This window comes from Anabrus simplex, chromosome 1, assembly GCF_040414725.1.
Source record: "Anabrus simplex isolate iqAnaSimp1 chromosome 1, ASM4041472v1, whole genome shotgun sequence".
NCBI lineage: Eukaryota > Metazoa > Arthropoda > Insecta > Orthoptera > Tettigoniidae > Anabrus > Anabrus simplex.
This window is the reverse complement of record NC_090265.1, coordinates 284,330,196-284,347,651: the sequence shown is the minus strand read 5'-3', so window position 1 is coordinate 284,347,651 and position 17,456 is coordinate 284,330,196. Positions and strand designations below refer to the sequence as shown.

Sequence of the window (17,456 nt, the reverse complement as noted above, 5' to 3'; positions counted from 1 at the left end):
CATGACAAATATTCAACCTCATGAAAAGAATATTGCCAAGAGAAATATTGAATCTTAACTATGGGTGTAAGTTGACCAAGGACCTGAAGAGAATTATTAGAAACAGAAGTGCATCTTATGTTAGATGGACAAATTTGAAGATTGGGAAAAACTATTTTGAAGTGATTGGAAAAAAGATAGGCTAATTATTGGAAGGTTTTTTTTTTTTTTTTGCTAGGGGCTTTACGTCGCGCCGACACAGATAGGTCTTATGGCGACGATGGGATAGGAAAGGCCTAGGAGTTGGAAGGAAGCAGCTGCGATAGTGGGATTCGAACCTACTATCTCCCGGATGCAAGCTCACAGCCGCGCGCCTCTATGCGCACGGCCAACTCGCCCGGTAATTATTGGAAGTAGCAGCTCCTAAATCTAATAGAGCAAGAGATGGGATGTTATTAAGAGACATTATTATATGACAGGCTTTCATTAGTGGATAAAAAAAAGGAGATTGATGTCTAGGATATCTAAACCTACTAATTTTCAGAAGCTAAATTAGTAGAAAAACGTACAGGTTGATCAGAATTCTTATATTTGGTGTTGGTGTTGTTATTATTATTATTATTATTATTATTATTATTATTATTATTATTATTATTTAAAATTATCGTTCCGGCATCTATGGACCACGTTTTACAGTCTTTACGTTATTTTTTACCAGTCCTGACTTCACATTCTGCCAGTACTTCTTCATCCTTGCACTGACTTCTTTCTTCTGTTCTTCTGTGTAGGTTCTCTTCTTCTTCTTCTTCACAAGTTCTTCCCCAGTCTCCTAGAAACCTTTGAACTCCTTCAATTTTTGTCTAAATTTGTTTCTGTCCAGTACATCCTCTTTTTCTACTCCTGTCCTGGCCAGGTCGGTCCTTACTTCCCAAAACATTTTGGTTCCGTCTTCCTTAGGCTGAAGAAGCTGAAAATCCTTTTTGTCAGTCGGTTGGTGTCCATTCTCTGTAGATGTCCATAAAATTGAAGCCTTTGCTTTTTCATCAATACGACGACTTCCTCTCTCTTCTGGTATAGTTCTTTGTTGGGTCTAAGTCTCCTCTCCCCACCTTTCATTTTCGGGCCCAAGATCTTCTGGAGCATTTTCCTCTCTTTCTTTCTGATGTTCTCTAGATCTCCCTTTCCAATCATGCCCAATGTTTCTGCTGCGTATAAGCATTCGGGTCTGATGACTGTGTCCAGATGTCTTAATTTGGCTCCATATGACAAAGCTTTCTTGTTGTAGGTGTCTCTAGTGAGCTGATACGCTGTTTCCATTTTTCTCGCTCGTTCTATCAGAGCTAGCTTCTCTGATCCATTCTCTTGAACTATTTCTCCAAGATACTTGAAGCTCTTTACTCTTTTGACTTTCCCTTCTTTCAACTTTAACATTTGGAGAGCCTCTTTGATGTTGGTCATAAATTGAGTCATATGCGCAAACAAACGTCTATGTTACATTTTTGTGGAATTTGAGATATTCACGGAACAAACATCTATGATGTGTCCTGGATATGTATTTGCAGGTAGTTTGAGCATATCTCAACAGATGGCTATAGTATTCCGGAAATTGTGAAGAGAAATGCACTTGAAAAATAATGGAACAAAAGTCTATGTTACATCGTTTCCCGCGCGAGCGCTCGACAATGTCACGAATTGAATGCAATGTAAAAAACACATTCTAGTCTGGAGATTCTTCTGGTTTGTTCAGTCTTATATTACTGAGTGTATTTAGTTACTCATCGAAACCATAATCGTGCAATCATACGATAATAGTGGTCGTAATATACTGTTGTCCCCAAGCAGTATACACAAGTTGACGAAAAACAGATGCAGGAAAAGGAAACGTGAGCGTAGTGAATGGAAAGGTGTACGCACCAAATCATTATAATTAGAATAAAACTTTAAAATAATACTATTCTCCTCTGCTTGCATACATTATGTACGAATGAGTGAGCGCGTGCACTTATAACATGTTGATTTACGGAATAAAAGTCTATGTTACATTCTCTCGCGTAGCCATGTCCCGCGATCAAGAATTATCTTTATTGCCGTTTTTCTCAATATTGAGGGAATGTAACATAGACGTTTGTTCGCGCATACGACTCAATTCAGTCTTACTGTATGATATTTGCAGTCCAGTCATTTCTGCTATGCTATGGAGTTGTTCCACTCTTTTCTTTGCTATTTCTATGTCACTGGCAAAGACTGCGATAGCATCAGCATATGCCAGGCAGTCTATCTGTATAGCACCTGCCCCTCTTCCAATACGGAATGCTTCTTTGTCTGGGATTCCTTCTTTCCACTTCCTTATCACCTTTTCCAAGACACAGTTAAAGAGAATTGGTGAGAGTCCATCCCCTTGTCTCACACCAGTCTTGACTTCAAAGGACTCTGATATTTCACCCATGAACTTGACCTTTGACTTGGCGTTGGCAAGTGTCTGATGATATTTCTTGTTTTACTGTCCACACCAAATTCTTCCAGTATTCCGAATAACGTCTCTCTATCTACCAAATTGTAGGCCTTCTTAAAATCCACATAGACTACAACATATTTGCTTCGTGCCAGCATCTTGTACTTTATGATGTTCTTGAGATTAAAAATCTGCTCAGCGCATGATCTGCCTTTCCAGAATCCAGCTTGGTACTCGCCCAGTTCTTCATCGAGTCTTTCTTCAACCCTGGTTTGAAGGGCTTTAGACAGCATTTTATATGGGACCGAAAGCAGCGAAATTCCTCTATAATTATTGACATCCTTCTTGTTCCCTTTTTTTGTGTAATGGATGTATTAAAGCAGTTAGCCAGTCTTCTGGAATTCTTTCCGTTTCCCAAATAATTTTAAATAAATGGGTCAATGATGAGATTAATTCTGCATTTCCCATTTTGAGCAGTTCTGCCACAATACCGTCTTCACCTGCTGCCTTGTTATTTTTTAGCTCCTGGATGATTTTGGATACCTCAAGTTCGTCAGGTGGCTTTGAATCTGGCATTGTTATCTGCGGTCGTTTAATTGCCAGTCTTTCTTGTGGACCGTCGCAATTCAGTAATCTTTTGAAATATCTGGCGAGAATTTCACAGTTTTCCTTATTGTTCATTCCTAGTTTACCCTCTTCATCCTCAAAACATAGACCAGGTGATTGATATCTTTTTAACCGTGACTTAAAGGTCTGATAGAAATTTCTGGTGTTATTTTTCTGGAAATCTTCTGAGGTCTTCTTCAGCTGATCTGTTTCATATTGTCTTTTTGCTTGCCTGAAAGTTTGTGCTGTCAATTTTCTTTGATCTCTGAAGGCAATCAAGTCACAGTTCCTTCTGGTGGAACTCCATTTCTTCCATGCCTCCATTCTGCGCAAGAGTGCATCTTCACATGTTTCATTCCACCATTCACGTTTCTTTCGTTTCGCCAAGAGAATGGTTTTACTTGCAGCATGTTTAATATTGTCTCGAATGTCATCCCAGTTTACTGAATTAATGTTTTCCAGCTCTTTTTGGTATTGATGCTTTATTTCCTCACTAAGTTTTAATCTTCCCACATCGTATCTTGGTACTCTTTTCCCCTTTCGTCTTTTCCTGACTGGGAGAAGTCTCATCTTTATTATTATTATTATTATTATTATTATTATTATTGTTGTTGTTGTTGTTGTTGTTGTTGTTGTTGTTGTTATTGAGCTGAAAACTGGAAGGCAGGGTTACCTGCTGTGTTCCATCTACTGCCAAATGATGAGGGTGATATGCATTTCCCTTATTTGGAGTGACACAATGTTTAGTAATGTGCCCAGTTCCTTTACAACGGAAACATACGATGGGAGATCTGTAACTGTTAGTAATCGATGGAATTGGCGTAGTTCTGGAAAAAAATATTGCTTGTTGCTGAGTAGGTGGAGGTAGTAGGGCGGAGTTTGAGGCATCACCATAATAATGTATGGTATGAGCCTGGGCTATATTAAAAAGATTGTTGTTGTTTGTTTGTTGTTTAACCCTTTCGTGGCCAGTGGGAGATATAATTCCCACTAACGTTTTTCCACTATTGGGTGACCTGATTTCCACATTTGATTTGTGCTGCTACCTGGTTTGGACATCAGAAAATCTAGGAAAAATTTCTGCTCGGGTATATTTGCAGTTTCTAGGTTGGTGGACGTGTTTGTTTACATGTGTGTAGTGTAATGACTGCCAGGAGCGCGCATTTTTGGGAAGTGAAGTGATTTCCTGCACCAGAAAGATGGATATTAGTAATTCTAAGCTATTTACGTTATCATAAATTATTCTGCTGTGCTTCAGACATAGATTGAGCATATTTTTGTCTCAGTATGGGTAAATAAATAGGATTTATGTAAAGGTGAAACACAGGAACATAAGTTCCTCATATTGCCATGATTACTCATCTCCAGAATTATTGTGTTATTTTATTTTATTTCATTTTACTATGTTACTGAGTTCCAGAAATTCCATGAAATATAAAAAGCAATGTATTAGTAGTGTGTTCCATGACAAATGTGTTCAGATTACCTTTCCAATATATAATTGTGGATCTTTTATTTGTTTGGCTTTCACTTTGTACACCCCTTATTCTACCTGAAATTGTGGTTATAGCTCTATTCAGTGTAAATTAGTTATACTTCTGTGTGGTATAAGATGAATGCACTTATTCACATTCTATGTCCTGATTTGTGTGAGCCAGCATTTGGTTGTTGGGAAGTATAGTTCCAACATTTGTGTCACGTAGGCATACTGACAGCCATTGGGATATATAGTTCCCACATATTTTTTTTTTTTCACAGTTCCAGTGTTTGAATATTTTTTAAAAATAGCCTCTCATTCTTTGACATTCCATCACTACAAAAAATTTGTTTAGTTCCCAAAAATTCATTTTGTACATAATTTGGCCACAAAAGGGTTAAAGGGGCCTAACAGGTAGGTCATTGGCCTAATATAAATATGCATTATTGAAGTATGTGGGGCATTTACATTAATTAATTGCTGGCTTTACGTCGCACCGACACATATTTTATGGTGACAATGGGATAGGAAAGCCCTAGGAGATGGAAGGAAGCGGCCGTGGCCTTAATTAAGGTACAGCCTGGTGTGAAAATGGGAAACAACAGAAAACCATCTTCAGGGCTGCTGACAGTGAGATTCAAACCCACTCTCTCCCATATGCAAGCTCACAGCCGCATGCCTCTAACTGCACGGCCAACTCGCCCGCTACCTGAGAATTATGGGCAATATTCAAGATATCACTAAATGTAGTAATTGAGTCCAGGTAATCATGAGCAGGTTCATTGGGATGTTCGTGTCGTCGAACAAACTCTAAACTAAGCTTGTGACGTATCTCATACGGTAGAAAATAGTTATGGATAGAAGTACAAAATTGAACGTAAGATAGGAAACTTAAAAGGATCCACCTTTTCAATACAAATAAATGTTATAAGTTTATTTAAGACATATATTTACACTTGGAACTAGTTTCGACGCTGTTTGGCGTCGTCTTCAGCCAAAATGTGGGAAATAGGCATAGGCGTAAGCATGTAGACAGTTACATTATACAAGATGTTAAATTAGTGTGATTAAATAAGAGACATGAAATAGTGAATTACAATGTCAGTTTACAAAATGGTCTTGAAGGGTGAGTCAAAATTGTATAAACATGAGATAGGGTTAAAAAACATAATAACTTAAAAAACATATAAACCGCAACAAAACCACGCGGAAGTTCGAGATGATATTGGCATTGGAGATTCAAATTATTTCAGACACTCTTCCATTGAATGTTGCCTGCTGCGAGTGTAGTACAAAACATAGGTTAGATTTTAACGGACACAATCGTCTCAAAAATGCACATAACATTTTTAAAATATTTTTGGGTTGAGATGAAATTTGGCAGTTAGGGATTGAAATCACTTATTCACTAAGCGTCAATTCAAAACCAGCTGTGAAGGGTGAGGCAAAATTGCACAAGCGTGAGTTTGGACTCGATAAATGCAAAATCTGAAAACACATGCAACACACTCGAAACTGTAGGTTAGCGATGAATTTGGCACATAAAGGTCTGCATTCACTCATTCATTGAATGTCACTGGTGCGAGTGTAGTTCAAATACGAGTAAGGATTTAACAGAATCAAGCCTCTTAAAATTGCACATGACATCTGAACCCATGGTGCGAGATGAACTTGGCAGTAAAGGTTCGAATTTGTAGATATTCAGTAATGCCACTTCAAAACAGTTCAGGAAGGGTGAAACAAAAGCTATAACTCACACGAGTTAGGACTCATTAAATACTAATTTCAAATACATATAACATATTCTAATTTTTCGTAAGTACAAGGTGAAATTGGCAGTTAAAGAATTAAAATTTGTAGACACTTCTTCATCAGATGCCATATAGGTCAAGCGCAGCATAAGTATGAGAACAGGGCTCAAAATATCCAAACTTGTACGAATGCATATAACATATCTAAATCCCAGTGTGAGATGAACATGGTAGTTAAAGAATTACATTTGTTGAGGGTGTAGTAAACATATTCAGCTCGGCAAGGATACAAAATTCGAATTATGTAAGACGTTCCTCCGAGAGCTTAGAAGTTGACTGTGCTAATATTTGTGGTCTATTGTTGCAACGTTACGTGTAGGGTGGGGGCAGTTTCTATGAAGTTCACAGTTCATTGCGGGACCTAAGGCGGTAAAGCTATGGCGCGAGATGAAGAGGAACAGAGTACGGTGGATAGTTTAGGACAGGGGAACGGCCATTGTTGGATTAGGAGGGGAGAGGGAAGGAGGAGGAGCGGTAGGGAAGGAGGAGTGGAAGGAGGGGGACTATGGAGGGTGATGTGGTGAAAGTGTGTGGCGTGACAAAAGTATTGTGCATAATGTGAAAGACAGATCTGTTTTTCGGACTATTAATATTTTTGAAAAATTCAATGAGAAAGTCGAACAGGATCTTTGGTTTCTCTGAGATATAATTTAAGTTTAGGTTTGGATTGAAACATTGATCTAAATGAATATACCAGTTTTCAGTGACGTCTAGTAAAGAACCTTTGTTTAGAATTTCTAATACCTCAAGATCTTGATCTATTTCAGTAAAGTTGTGCTTAAATTCTTTTATATGTAGTCCGACCACGGATAAACGATTGTGCTTTATGGCATTGACATGTTCTGCATATCTGATTTTAAAACTGCGTCCTGTTTGACCTAGGTAAGAGCTATTGCAGTCTTGGCAAGAAAACCTATATACACCTGATTTTGAAAAAGGACTACTTTTATTTATTGATGAAGAGTAATGCAGGATCTCTGTGCTTCTATTGTTAGTACGAAAGGCTATTTTAACATTGTGTTCTTAAAAAACGGTAGTGACGTAAATTTCTTTATTAAAGGTAAATGTAGAAAACGTGGCAGTGCTAGTATTGTCTTTTATTAGGGTGGTTTTTGGGCGGTGTCTGCATTTATTGATTATTCTTTCAATAAAGGTTTCACTATATCCATTAAATTTTGCTATAGAGCGAATGGTGTTCAGTTCTTTATTTAAGTTTTTTCTGGACATCAGAATCTTGAATGCTCGATCTACTAAGCTATTATATGTAGCCGCTTTATGTGTATGAGGACGTACTGAGTCATTTTTCATAGTAGTGGCCGTTTGTGTGGGCTTTCTATAAATACTATATGTAAATGAAGAGGGGTGCCTATTGATTGTTAGGTCTAGAAAGTTGCTGGAGTTGTTTATCTCTGATTCTAAGGTAAATTTAATGTCATGATCAATGTTATTAAGGTTTTTGAGGGTGAATGGCGCGTCTATGGAGCGTTCATCTAGGATTATAAATGTGTCATCCACGTACCTAGCCCAGAATTGGATATTGGCAAATTTGATGTTATTGTCGATGGCGGTGTGCTCTGGGAAATCAAGGTAGATCTCTGCTAAAATTCCTGAGGCTGGTGAACCCATTGCCAAACCATCTTGTTTGTAAATAATCTTATCAAATGTGAAATAATTTTTGTTAATTAGTAATCTTAAGATAGTCATAAAGTCTTGAACTTCAAGTTTACTTAGTTGGTTGTTAGCTAGTAAGTGTTTTTCGATGACCGGGAATAATGAGTTGGTTGTTATACTGGGATACATATTGACTATATCAAAGGAGTGCATTGAATGATATGGTTGAAGTTTGAATCTGTCTAGTTTGTTCACTAATTCTACAGTGTTCCTGATGGATTTATTTGATGAGAATTTATAATGTTTATTAAGAAATTTTGTTTTTCTTGTTCAGTGAGGAGAAAGATGTTTTTTTTAGAATTTGTTTCAATTGCCTTTGAATTGATTGTGTTGGGTCCTTCTTAACTATCGAAAAGGAGTCATTATCTAAGAAATTGTTGGTTTTTTGAATGTTATATGTTTTATTCATAACGACTGTTGTGTTGGCTTTGTTGGCCTTTGTAATGAGGAGTTGGTTATCTTTGACTTTCTTTTTAAGATTGAGAATTTGTTTTCTTTCAGTGAGGGGATCTTTGTTGTTTTTGGTGATAGGGTTCGCTGTATGATTTTTTGAGAAAAAACGTTTGTTTAATTGTTTTTTTACGTCCATTCTGAGTTCGTCTTGTAGTCATATGGCATTTTGCTGATAGCAACTTCTGATTCAACTACGGGTTTGGAGGCTGTAAGGGCTGAGTTGAAGCAAGGCCAGTTGTGCTTTGGACCTTTTGAAAGAATTCTAATATCGTCCTCATCTAAGTTGGTGGTGGAAAGATTAATTACTGGTGGGTGGAATTGTTGTAAAGTATCATTAACGAGTTTAGGCTTGCTGTTAGGTTTAGGAGCGGAATTACTGTGATTTGCTTTATTTTTAAGTGCTTCAAGTTTTCTCTCTAGTGTTGTCTGTTTTTTGGTCAAAATATTGAACAACTTAATTTGGACTTCATCTTGAAAAAGATTCCATTGAGCTCTTGTGAGTAATGAGGCTGTCTCGAGGTGAGTTTCATATAAGCGATGATTTAAAAACGACTTCTTATAGAGAAATTTTAGTTCATTTTCTAACCAAAGTTAGTTTGTCCTAACCTGAACGTCATGTTTATGGGGAGGAACAAAACGCTGTTTTGTGATGCTTTTCAAAAAATTAGGGGTTAAGTTCTGTGTAATGCACTGTTTGATAAATGCTATATGTAAATGTCTACATGCTTACGCCTATGCCTATTTCCCACATTTTGGCTGAAGATGACACCAAACAGTGTTGAAACTAGTTCCGAGTGTAAATATATGTAGTAAATAAACTTATAACATTTATTTGTATTGAAAAGGTGGACCTTTTAAGTTTCCTATCTTACGTTCTCAGTTCAGTAGGACAAAAAATGAAATTCTTAGATTTAAATGAAGCAGCCAACCAGGCAAAATCGGTAGCCTATCATTACTTGGGCTTTAAAATCAAAATTGGGAAAATAGGCAAGGATGTAGCATTTATCAAACAGTGCATTACACAGAACTTAACCCTTAATTTTTTGAAAAGCGTCACGAATTCTAAAAAACACATCTTTTCTCCTCATTGAACAAGAAAAACAAAAGTTAATCACTATGAACCCGGGTCTGCCAACAGCTAAAGCACTACCCAAAATCCACAAAACCGGTGTCCCTATTCGACCCATAATAAACTACAGACCAAGACCCTTATATAAATTATCTCAATTTATCCAACAATTTCTTAATAAACATTATAAATTCTCATCAAATAAATCCATCAGGAACACTGTAGAATTAGTGAACAAACTAGACAGTTTCAAACTTCAACCATATCATTCAATGCACTCCTTTGATATAGTCAACATGTATCCCAGTATAACAACCAACTCATTATTCCCGATCATCGAAAAAAACTTACTAGCTAACAACCAACTAAGTAAACTTGAAGTTCAAGACTTTATGACTATCTTAAGATTACTAATTAACAAAAATTATTTCACATTTGATAAGATTATTTACAAACAAGATGGTTTGGCAATGGGTTCACCAGCCTCAGGAATTTTAGCAGAGATCTACCTTGATTTCCTAGAGCACACCGCCATCCACAATAACATCAAATTTGCCAATATCCAATTCTGGGCTAGGTACGTGGATGACACATTTATAATCCTAGATGAACGCTCCATAGACGCGCCATTCACCCTCAAAAACCTTAATAACATTGATCATGACATTAAATTTACCTTAGAAACAGAGATAAACAACTCCAGCAACTTTCTAGACCTAACAATCAATAGGCACCCCTCTTCATTTACATATAGTATTTATAGAAAGCCCACACAAACGGCCACTACTATAAAAAATGACTCAGTACGTCCTCATACACATAAAGCGGCTACATATAATAGCTTAGTAGATCGAGCATTCAAGATTCTGATGTCCAGAAAAAACTTAAATAAAGAACTGAACACCATTCGCTCTATAGCAAAATTTAATGGATATAGCGAAACCTTTATTGAAAGAATAATCAATAAATTCAGACACCGCCCAAAAACCACCCTAATAAAAGACAATACTAGCACTGCCACGTTTTCTACATTTACCTTTAATAAAGAAATTTACGTCGCTAACGTTTTTAAAAAAAACAATGTTAAAATAGCCTTTTGTACTAACAATAGAAGCACAGAGATCCTGCATAACTCTTCATCAATAAATAAAAGTAGTCCTTTTTCAAAATCAGGTGTATATAGGTTTTCTTGCCAAGACTGCAATAGCTCTTACCTAGGTCAAACAGGACGCAGTTTTAAAATCAAATATGCAGAACATGTCAATGCCATAAAGCACAATCGTTTTTCCGTGGTCGGCCTACATATAAAAGAATTTAAGCACAACTTTACTGAAATAGATCAAGATCTTGAGGTATTAGAAATTCTAAACAAAGGTTCTTTACTAGACGTCACTGAAAACTGGTATATTCATTTAGATCAATGTTTCAATCCAAACCTAAACTTAAATTATATCTCAGAGAAACCAAAGATTCTGTTCGACTTTCTCATTGAATTTTTCAAAAATATTAATATTCCGAAAAACAAATCTGTCTTTCACATTATGCATAATATTTTGTCACGCCACACACTTGCACCACATCACCCTCCATAGTCCCCCTCCTTCCACTTCTCCTCCCCTACCGCACCTCCTCCTTCCCTCTCCCCTCCTAATCCAACAATGGCCGTTCCCCTGTCCTAAACTATCCACCGTACTCTGTTCCTCTTCATCTCGCGCCATAGCTTTACCGCCTTAGGTCCCGCAATGAACTGTGAACTTCATAGAAACTGCCCCCACCCTACATGTAACGTTGCAAAAATAGACCACAAATATTAGCACAGTCAACTTCTAAGCTCTTGGAGGAACGTCTTACATAATTCGAATTTTGTATCCTTGTCGAGCTGAATATGTTTACTACACCCTCAACAAATGTGATTCTTTAACTACCATGTTCATCTCACACTGGGATTTAGATATGTTATATGCATTCGTACAAGTTTGGATATTTTGAGCCCTGTTCTCATACTTATGCTGCGCTTGACCTATATGGCATCTGACGACGAAGTGTTTACAAATTTTAATTCTTTAACTGCCAATTTCACCTTGTACTTACGAAAAATTAGAATATGTTGTATGTATTTGAAATTAGTATTTAATGAGTCCTAACTCTTGTGAGTTATAGCTCTTGTTTCACCCTTCGTGAATTGTTTTGAATTGGCATTACTGAATATCTACAAATTCGAACCTTTACTGCCAAGTTCATCTCGCACCATGGGTTCAGATGTCATGTGCAATTTTAAGAGGCTTGATTCTGTTAAATCCTTACATGTATTTGAACTACACTCGCACCAGTGACATTCAATGAATGAGTGAACGCAGATCTTTATTTGCCAAATTCATCGCGAACCTACAGTTTCGAGTGTGTTGCATGTGTTTTCTTCAGATTTTGCTTGTGCAATTTTGTCTCACCCTTCACAGCTGGTTTTGAATTGACGCTTAGTGAATAAGTGATTTCAATCCCTAACTGCCAAATTTCATCTCAACCCAAAAATATTTTTAAAATGTTATGTGCATTTTTGAGACGATTGTGTTTGTTAAAATCTAACCTATGTTTTGTACTACACTCGCAGCAGGCAACATTTATTGGAAGTGTGTGTGAAATAATTTGAATCTCCAATGCCAATATCATCTTGAACTTCCGCTAGATTTGTTGCGGTTTATATGTTTCTTAAGTGATTATGTTTTTTAACCCTATCTCATGTTTATACAATTTTGACTCACCCTTCAAGACCATTTTGTAAACTGACATTGTAATTCACTATTTCATGTCTCTTATTTAAACACACTGATTTAACATCTTGTGTAATGTAAATGTCTACATGCTTACGCCTGTGCCTATTTCCCACATTTTGGCTGAAGATGACGCCAAACAGCGTCGAAACTAGTTCCAAGTGTAAATATATGTCTTAAATAAACTTATAACATTTATTTGTATTGAAAAGGTGGACCCTTTTAAGTTTCCTATCTTACGTTCTCAATTCAGTGCGGACAAGAAATGAAATTCTTAGATTTAAAAGTACAAAATTGAGTCCATTGAATAAAATATTTTTGAGCCAAGCATTAGTTAAGTAACCTGTTTTTTTCTGAAGATAGTGAAAATGAAAACCTACAACCGGTTTTCCAGTCTTGACCGGGTCAGGGATGTAATGAATGCATCATATAAAGGCTGTTTGTACGATGGGGTCGCCACTCCGAAAGTGAATTTCTAATGTCTGATAGATACTATGAAATGAGAATGGAGAGTGTCGCTGGGATGAAAGATGACAGGGAAAACCGGAGTACCCGGAGAAAAACCTGTCCCGCCTCCGCTTTGTCCAGCACAAATCTCACATGGAGTGACTGGGATTTGACCACAGTATCCAGCGGTGAGAGGCCGACGTGCTGCTGTCTGAGCCACGGAGGCTCTTCTGAAGATAGTAAACCAATTAATTGAGGAAATGAAGCCAAACTTGTTTTTAAAAGCTGTTGGACAAAAATAACCATGCGGTTAGGCTACGAGGAACAGTATTGAGCAACTGGGGAACCTGCAATAGTGATAGCTTAATTATTTGAGTATTAAGTGTATTATCTACAGAACTGCTTTCCAGAATAGGTGAAGAGGTAAAAGGATGTAGGTTTGGTTGCAAAGGATGAGAACTGATCGTATTTTAGGCATCTGAGAATGGTCAGCGTATAGTGATAGATTGGAGGAGTTGATGAATGTACACTTGATTTTAAATGAAATTTTTTAAATCAGCACAACGTGGGTTTGGTAATGAATTATCATGAGGAAGAGGTTGAAAATATTGGTCGCTATCATCCTGCATGGGAAAAATGTCAGAAAAACAAACCATAGTAAATATCAAATCAAGTAAACAAGAAGGCAAAATCAGTAGTTAAATTGAGAAGCAATAGCAGTGAACAACTAAAAATCTAGTGTGAGAATTGAATTCAATGATGAGACAATATAAACGCCATGTAGAGAAATATTCACAAATATCTAATAATAAGACTCAAATTGAAAAAGAAAAAAAAAGTGCAAGATAAAAATACTCCGCTACCAGTTGTAATGGTACCAGTTATAATGTGTGTGATAGTGGTGACAGAACAGTTGCATCAGCAGCAGCAATAATAATAATAATAATAATAATAATAATAATAAAGACGAGGGAGATTATTAAAAGATAGAGAAAATGGTCAATAGACGGCTTGTTGGCAATCATTGTAGGCAATTCATCTGTCAACTTAGCACAAGTTTTTGTTGGAAGCAGCTGGTAAAGCAGAGGCTGTTGTTGGTACAAAATAAGAGGAACAACTGGGATGAAATAAAAGAGAATCTCAGGTTCAGCAGTTAGATTGTAAGATATATTTTGGGTAATTGAAACAACAACATAACAAAACAGTTGTTTTAAAAACAACTTGAAACCAGCACTGACTTCAAAAATTAACAAGCAGTAATAATAACAACACATCTATAACATGATTCCCGTCACATTCACGGAATTTAAAAGGGTACTCTTACCAACAAACACAGTAATTGTTGTTGTTTGAGTCATCACTCCATAGACTGGTTTGATGCAGCCCTCCACGCCACCCTATCCTGTACTAACCTTTTCATTTCTACGTAACTATTGCATCGTACATCTGTTCTAATCTGCTTGTCATATTCATACCTTGGTCTATCCCTACCGTTCTTACCATCTACACTTCCTTCAAAAACCAACTGAAGAAGTCCTGGGTGTCTTAAGATGTGTCCTATCATTTTATCTCTTCTTCTCGTCAAATTTAGCCAAATCGATCTCCTCTCACCAATTCGATTCAGTATTTCTGAGCTAGTTATTGTCCATGTTTCACTTCCATACAATGCCACACTCCACATGAAAATCTTCAAAAACATCTTTCTAATTCCTATATCAATGTTTGAAGTGAACAAATTTCTTTTCTTAAGAAAGCTCTTGCCTGCTTGTGCTAGTCTGCATTTTATGTCCTCCTTACTTCTGCCATCGTTACTTATTTTACTACCCAAGTAACAATATTCATCTACTTCCTTTAAGACTTCATTTCATTTCCTAATCTAATATTTCCTGCATCACCTGCCTTCGTTCGACTGCACTCCATTACTTTTGTTTTGGACTTATTTATTTTCATCTTGTACTCCTTACCCAAGACTTCGTCCATACCATTCAGCAGCTTCTCAAGATCTTCTGCAGTCTCAGATAAAATAACAATATCATCGGCAAATCTCAAGGTTTTGATTTCCTCTCCTTAGATTGTGATTCCCTTTCCTTATTCCTCTTTGATTTCCTTTACTGCCTGTTCTATGTAAACATTGAAAAGGAGAGGGGACTAACTGCAGCCTTGCCTCACTCCTTTCTGGATTGCTGCTTCTTTTTCAAAGCCCTCTATTCTTATCTCTGCAGACTGATTTTTATACAGATTGTAGATAATTCTTTATTCTCGGTATCTGATCCCTATGATTGCTGGTACGAACAGGGGGGAACAATGGTAGGAGGGTGCTCAGAATGAGGAGCTAAAGGCTAAGTTATAAATGAACTTGATGTGTGAAGCTGTACGCATAAACCGGCATTGGTGGTGCAGTCATGTGGCGATTGGAGGAAGATAGGTTTTACCTAGGAGAGTAATTGACTCTGTTCTGGAAGGTAAGAGAAGTGGAGGGAGACCAAGACAATGATGGTTAGCTTATATTCTAACGATTCAAAGATGAGGTATAGAACTAAACGAGGCTACGGAACTAGTTACGATTGAAGGATTGTGGCAGTGTTTAGTAAATTCACAGAGGCTTGCAGACTGAATGCTGAAAGGCATAACACTCTATAATGAAGATATATGTATGTACTGTATGTTTGTATGCAAAAAAAAAAAAACAAAAAAAAAATTGGTGAAAAACTGGCGAAGATAGCAACTTTCATACCAATTCAAATCCTTACACTATTCCAGTAACAAGTATACCAAAATTTGATTGTTTACATAATTCAATTCCACAATAATTATAAATACTTACATACATGTCATTTTTGTTAGTTTATTGCACCACCCACACATTCTTTCAGCTGTCAATGTAATGGGTGGGGAACAAGAATGCCACTAGTTAGGCTGCATCATTGATGACCCTGATGTGCTTAATGGTGGCTTTAGCAATTGCAAGGCACTGAAGGTGACAGAGACATACTGTAATTTGGAAAGTATGTTTTGCGTATAGTATACGATGGGTATTAGTGGATTAAGAACAATACAAGATTTAGGACCTTCTGCACAATTTTTACTAAAATCAATGGAAAAAAAAATAGATGAGAGGAAGATTTACATTAAAGAAACTGGCAGTATTTTATTTCTCAAGAAGACACATTGAATGATGATTGTCTTATCAACTCTTTCACTCTAAGAATTTAATCATTTTTCTATTCATACTTAACATATATTTTTGTAGTGCATATATTTATTATATAACAGCTATGTTACATGTAGGAAGGTCTCTGAGATAATCATTACCTAACTGAATATACTTATCTACATTTTCTTATTTGCAGTTTTTATAGCTTTCAAGTTCATTGTCATTTTGATTCTACTTGTTGCTTTTAGGCTCAGTCACGAGAAAACAACTCAAAATATGCTGCAGCCAAGATGTGTGCTCTCGAAGGCGAAGATGATCTTTCTGACTTTATGATTGAGATAGATATTTTGTCGGAATGTAAACATCCAAACATAGTAGATCTTCATGAGGCCTACTTCCATGATGGAAAGCTATGGGTAAGTTCAATATTACTGTCCCTATGTATACATAAGTGTTTCACATTTAAAAAGAAATTGGTTCTTGAATTGTATAGTTATAAAATATAAATAAATAAATAAATTAGTACAGAACCTGGTAGCGTCCAATTTCTAAGATTTATTAACTTAGCACTACAATTACAGATATGCACACACACAGACGATAGCCGAGCTTACAACGTACACAAGTACATGGTTACACACTTACACGGTTTGCGCTCTCTCTCTTAGTTTGTCATGTTCCATCTACACTGGCACACACACAGACATCGATTATTTACACTACACTCACTCAGCCACTCAGTCACACTCGTTAGCACTGTCACAGTCCACAGCCTACATGTCAGTCTCGCAGGTCGGGATAATATCCGCTGTTCACTCAACCCGTCGAAATCTGTTCACATTCTGCACACGTCGGCACCCAGTGTTCCTCTGCGCTGCTCCAGAACACCCAAGGTTCTTCTCCAGCAGCCGGCCTCAAGGGACTTGCACACATTACGTCAGGGAAACAGGAATGTGTCCTCTGCTCCAACAGGCGGATACTCCATCAGGCTGACATCTCAGCCCAGGCTATCACTGACTGCGCTCTTCCTTAACTCACACCAGCGAACTCAATCTCACTCCTCACTCACTCACTCTCTCTGTCTAACTCTCACTGACTGAGTGCAGGCAAGTAACTGCTCTTATATACCTGCGCCAGCCCTTCTAGAACAGTCTGGATGCTCAATGAACCCAGGAACTTCGCGAGATGGAAGACTCCAGATTAATAGTAAAGTAATTTCCTCGTCCCATGCGGCGCGACCACAGACAGAAGAGAGAAGGGCCTGCCCAGCACTTAATCGCTGCTTGTGATTGGCGCGGTTGAAGCGTAAGGGGTGGGCCTATACAGTGCTGGGCCGGGCCCATAGCCAGTTGGCATGGCGGACGCTATAACCATGACAATATATATATAAATTTATTCAGAGAATAAACAATTCTCCCATGAGGAGTATGCCCGTAGGGACAAAGTATACTGATTACATTAATAAGTGTATAAATATTGCCTTACTATTGATGGCGAACCTTGCAAGTCTTTGGTAACCACATTCTTTGTCAGTGATACTGGTAGGTTGAATCTCGACCTATCTGTGTC

The 17,456-nt window shown here is 37.3% G+C and overlaps 1 protein-coding gene across 1 annotated transcript in view; it reads left to right on the top strand.

Annotated features, from left to right (window-relative positions):
- The window catches only part of Slik (Sterile20-like kinase), a 733,683-nt gene that overhangs the window by 103,112 nt on the left and 613,115 nt on the right, over nt 1–17,456 (top strand). Inside the window, exon 3 of the mRNA XM_067159768.2 lies at nt 16,136–16,303. Within this exon, the coding sequence (XP_067015869.2) occupies nt 16,136–16,303 (168 nt within the window). The remainder of the gene's footprint in view (nt 1–16,135; nt 16,304–17,456) is intronic.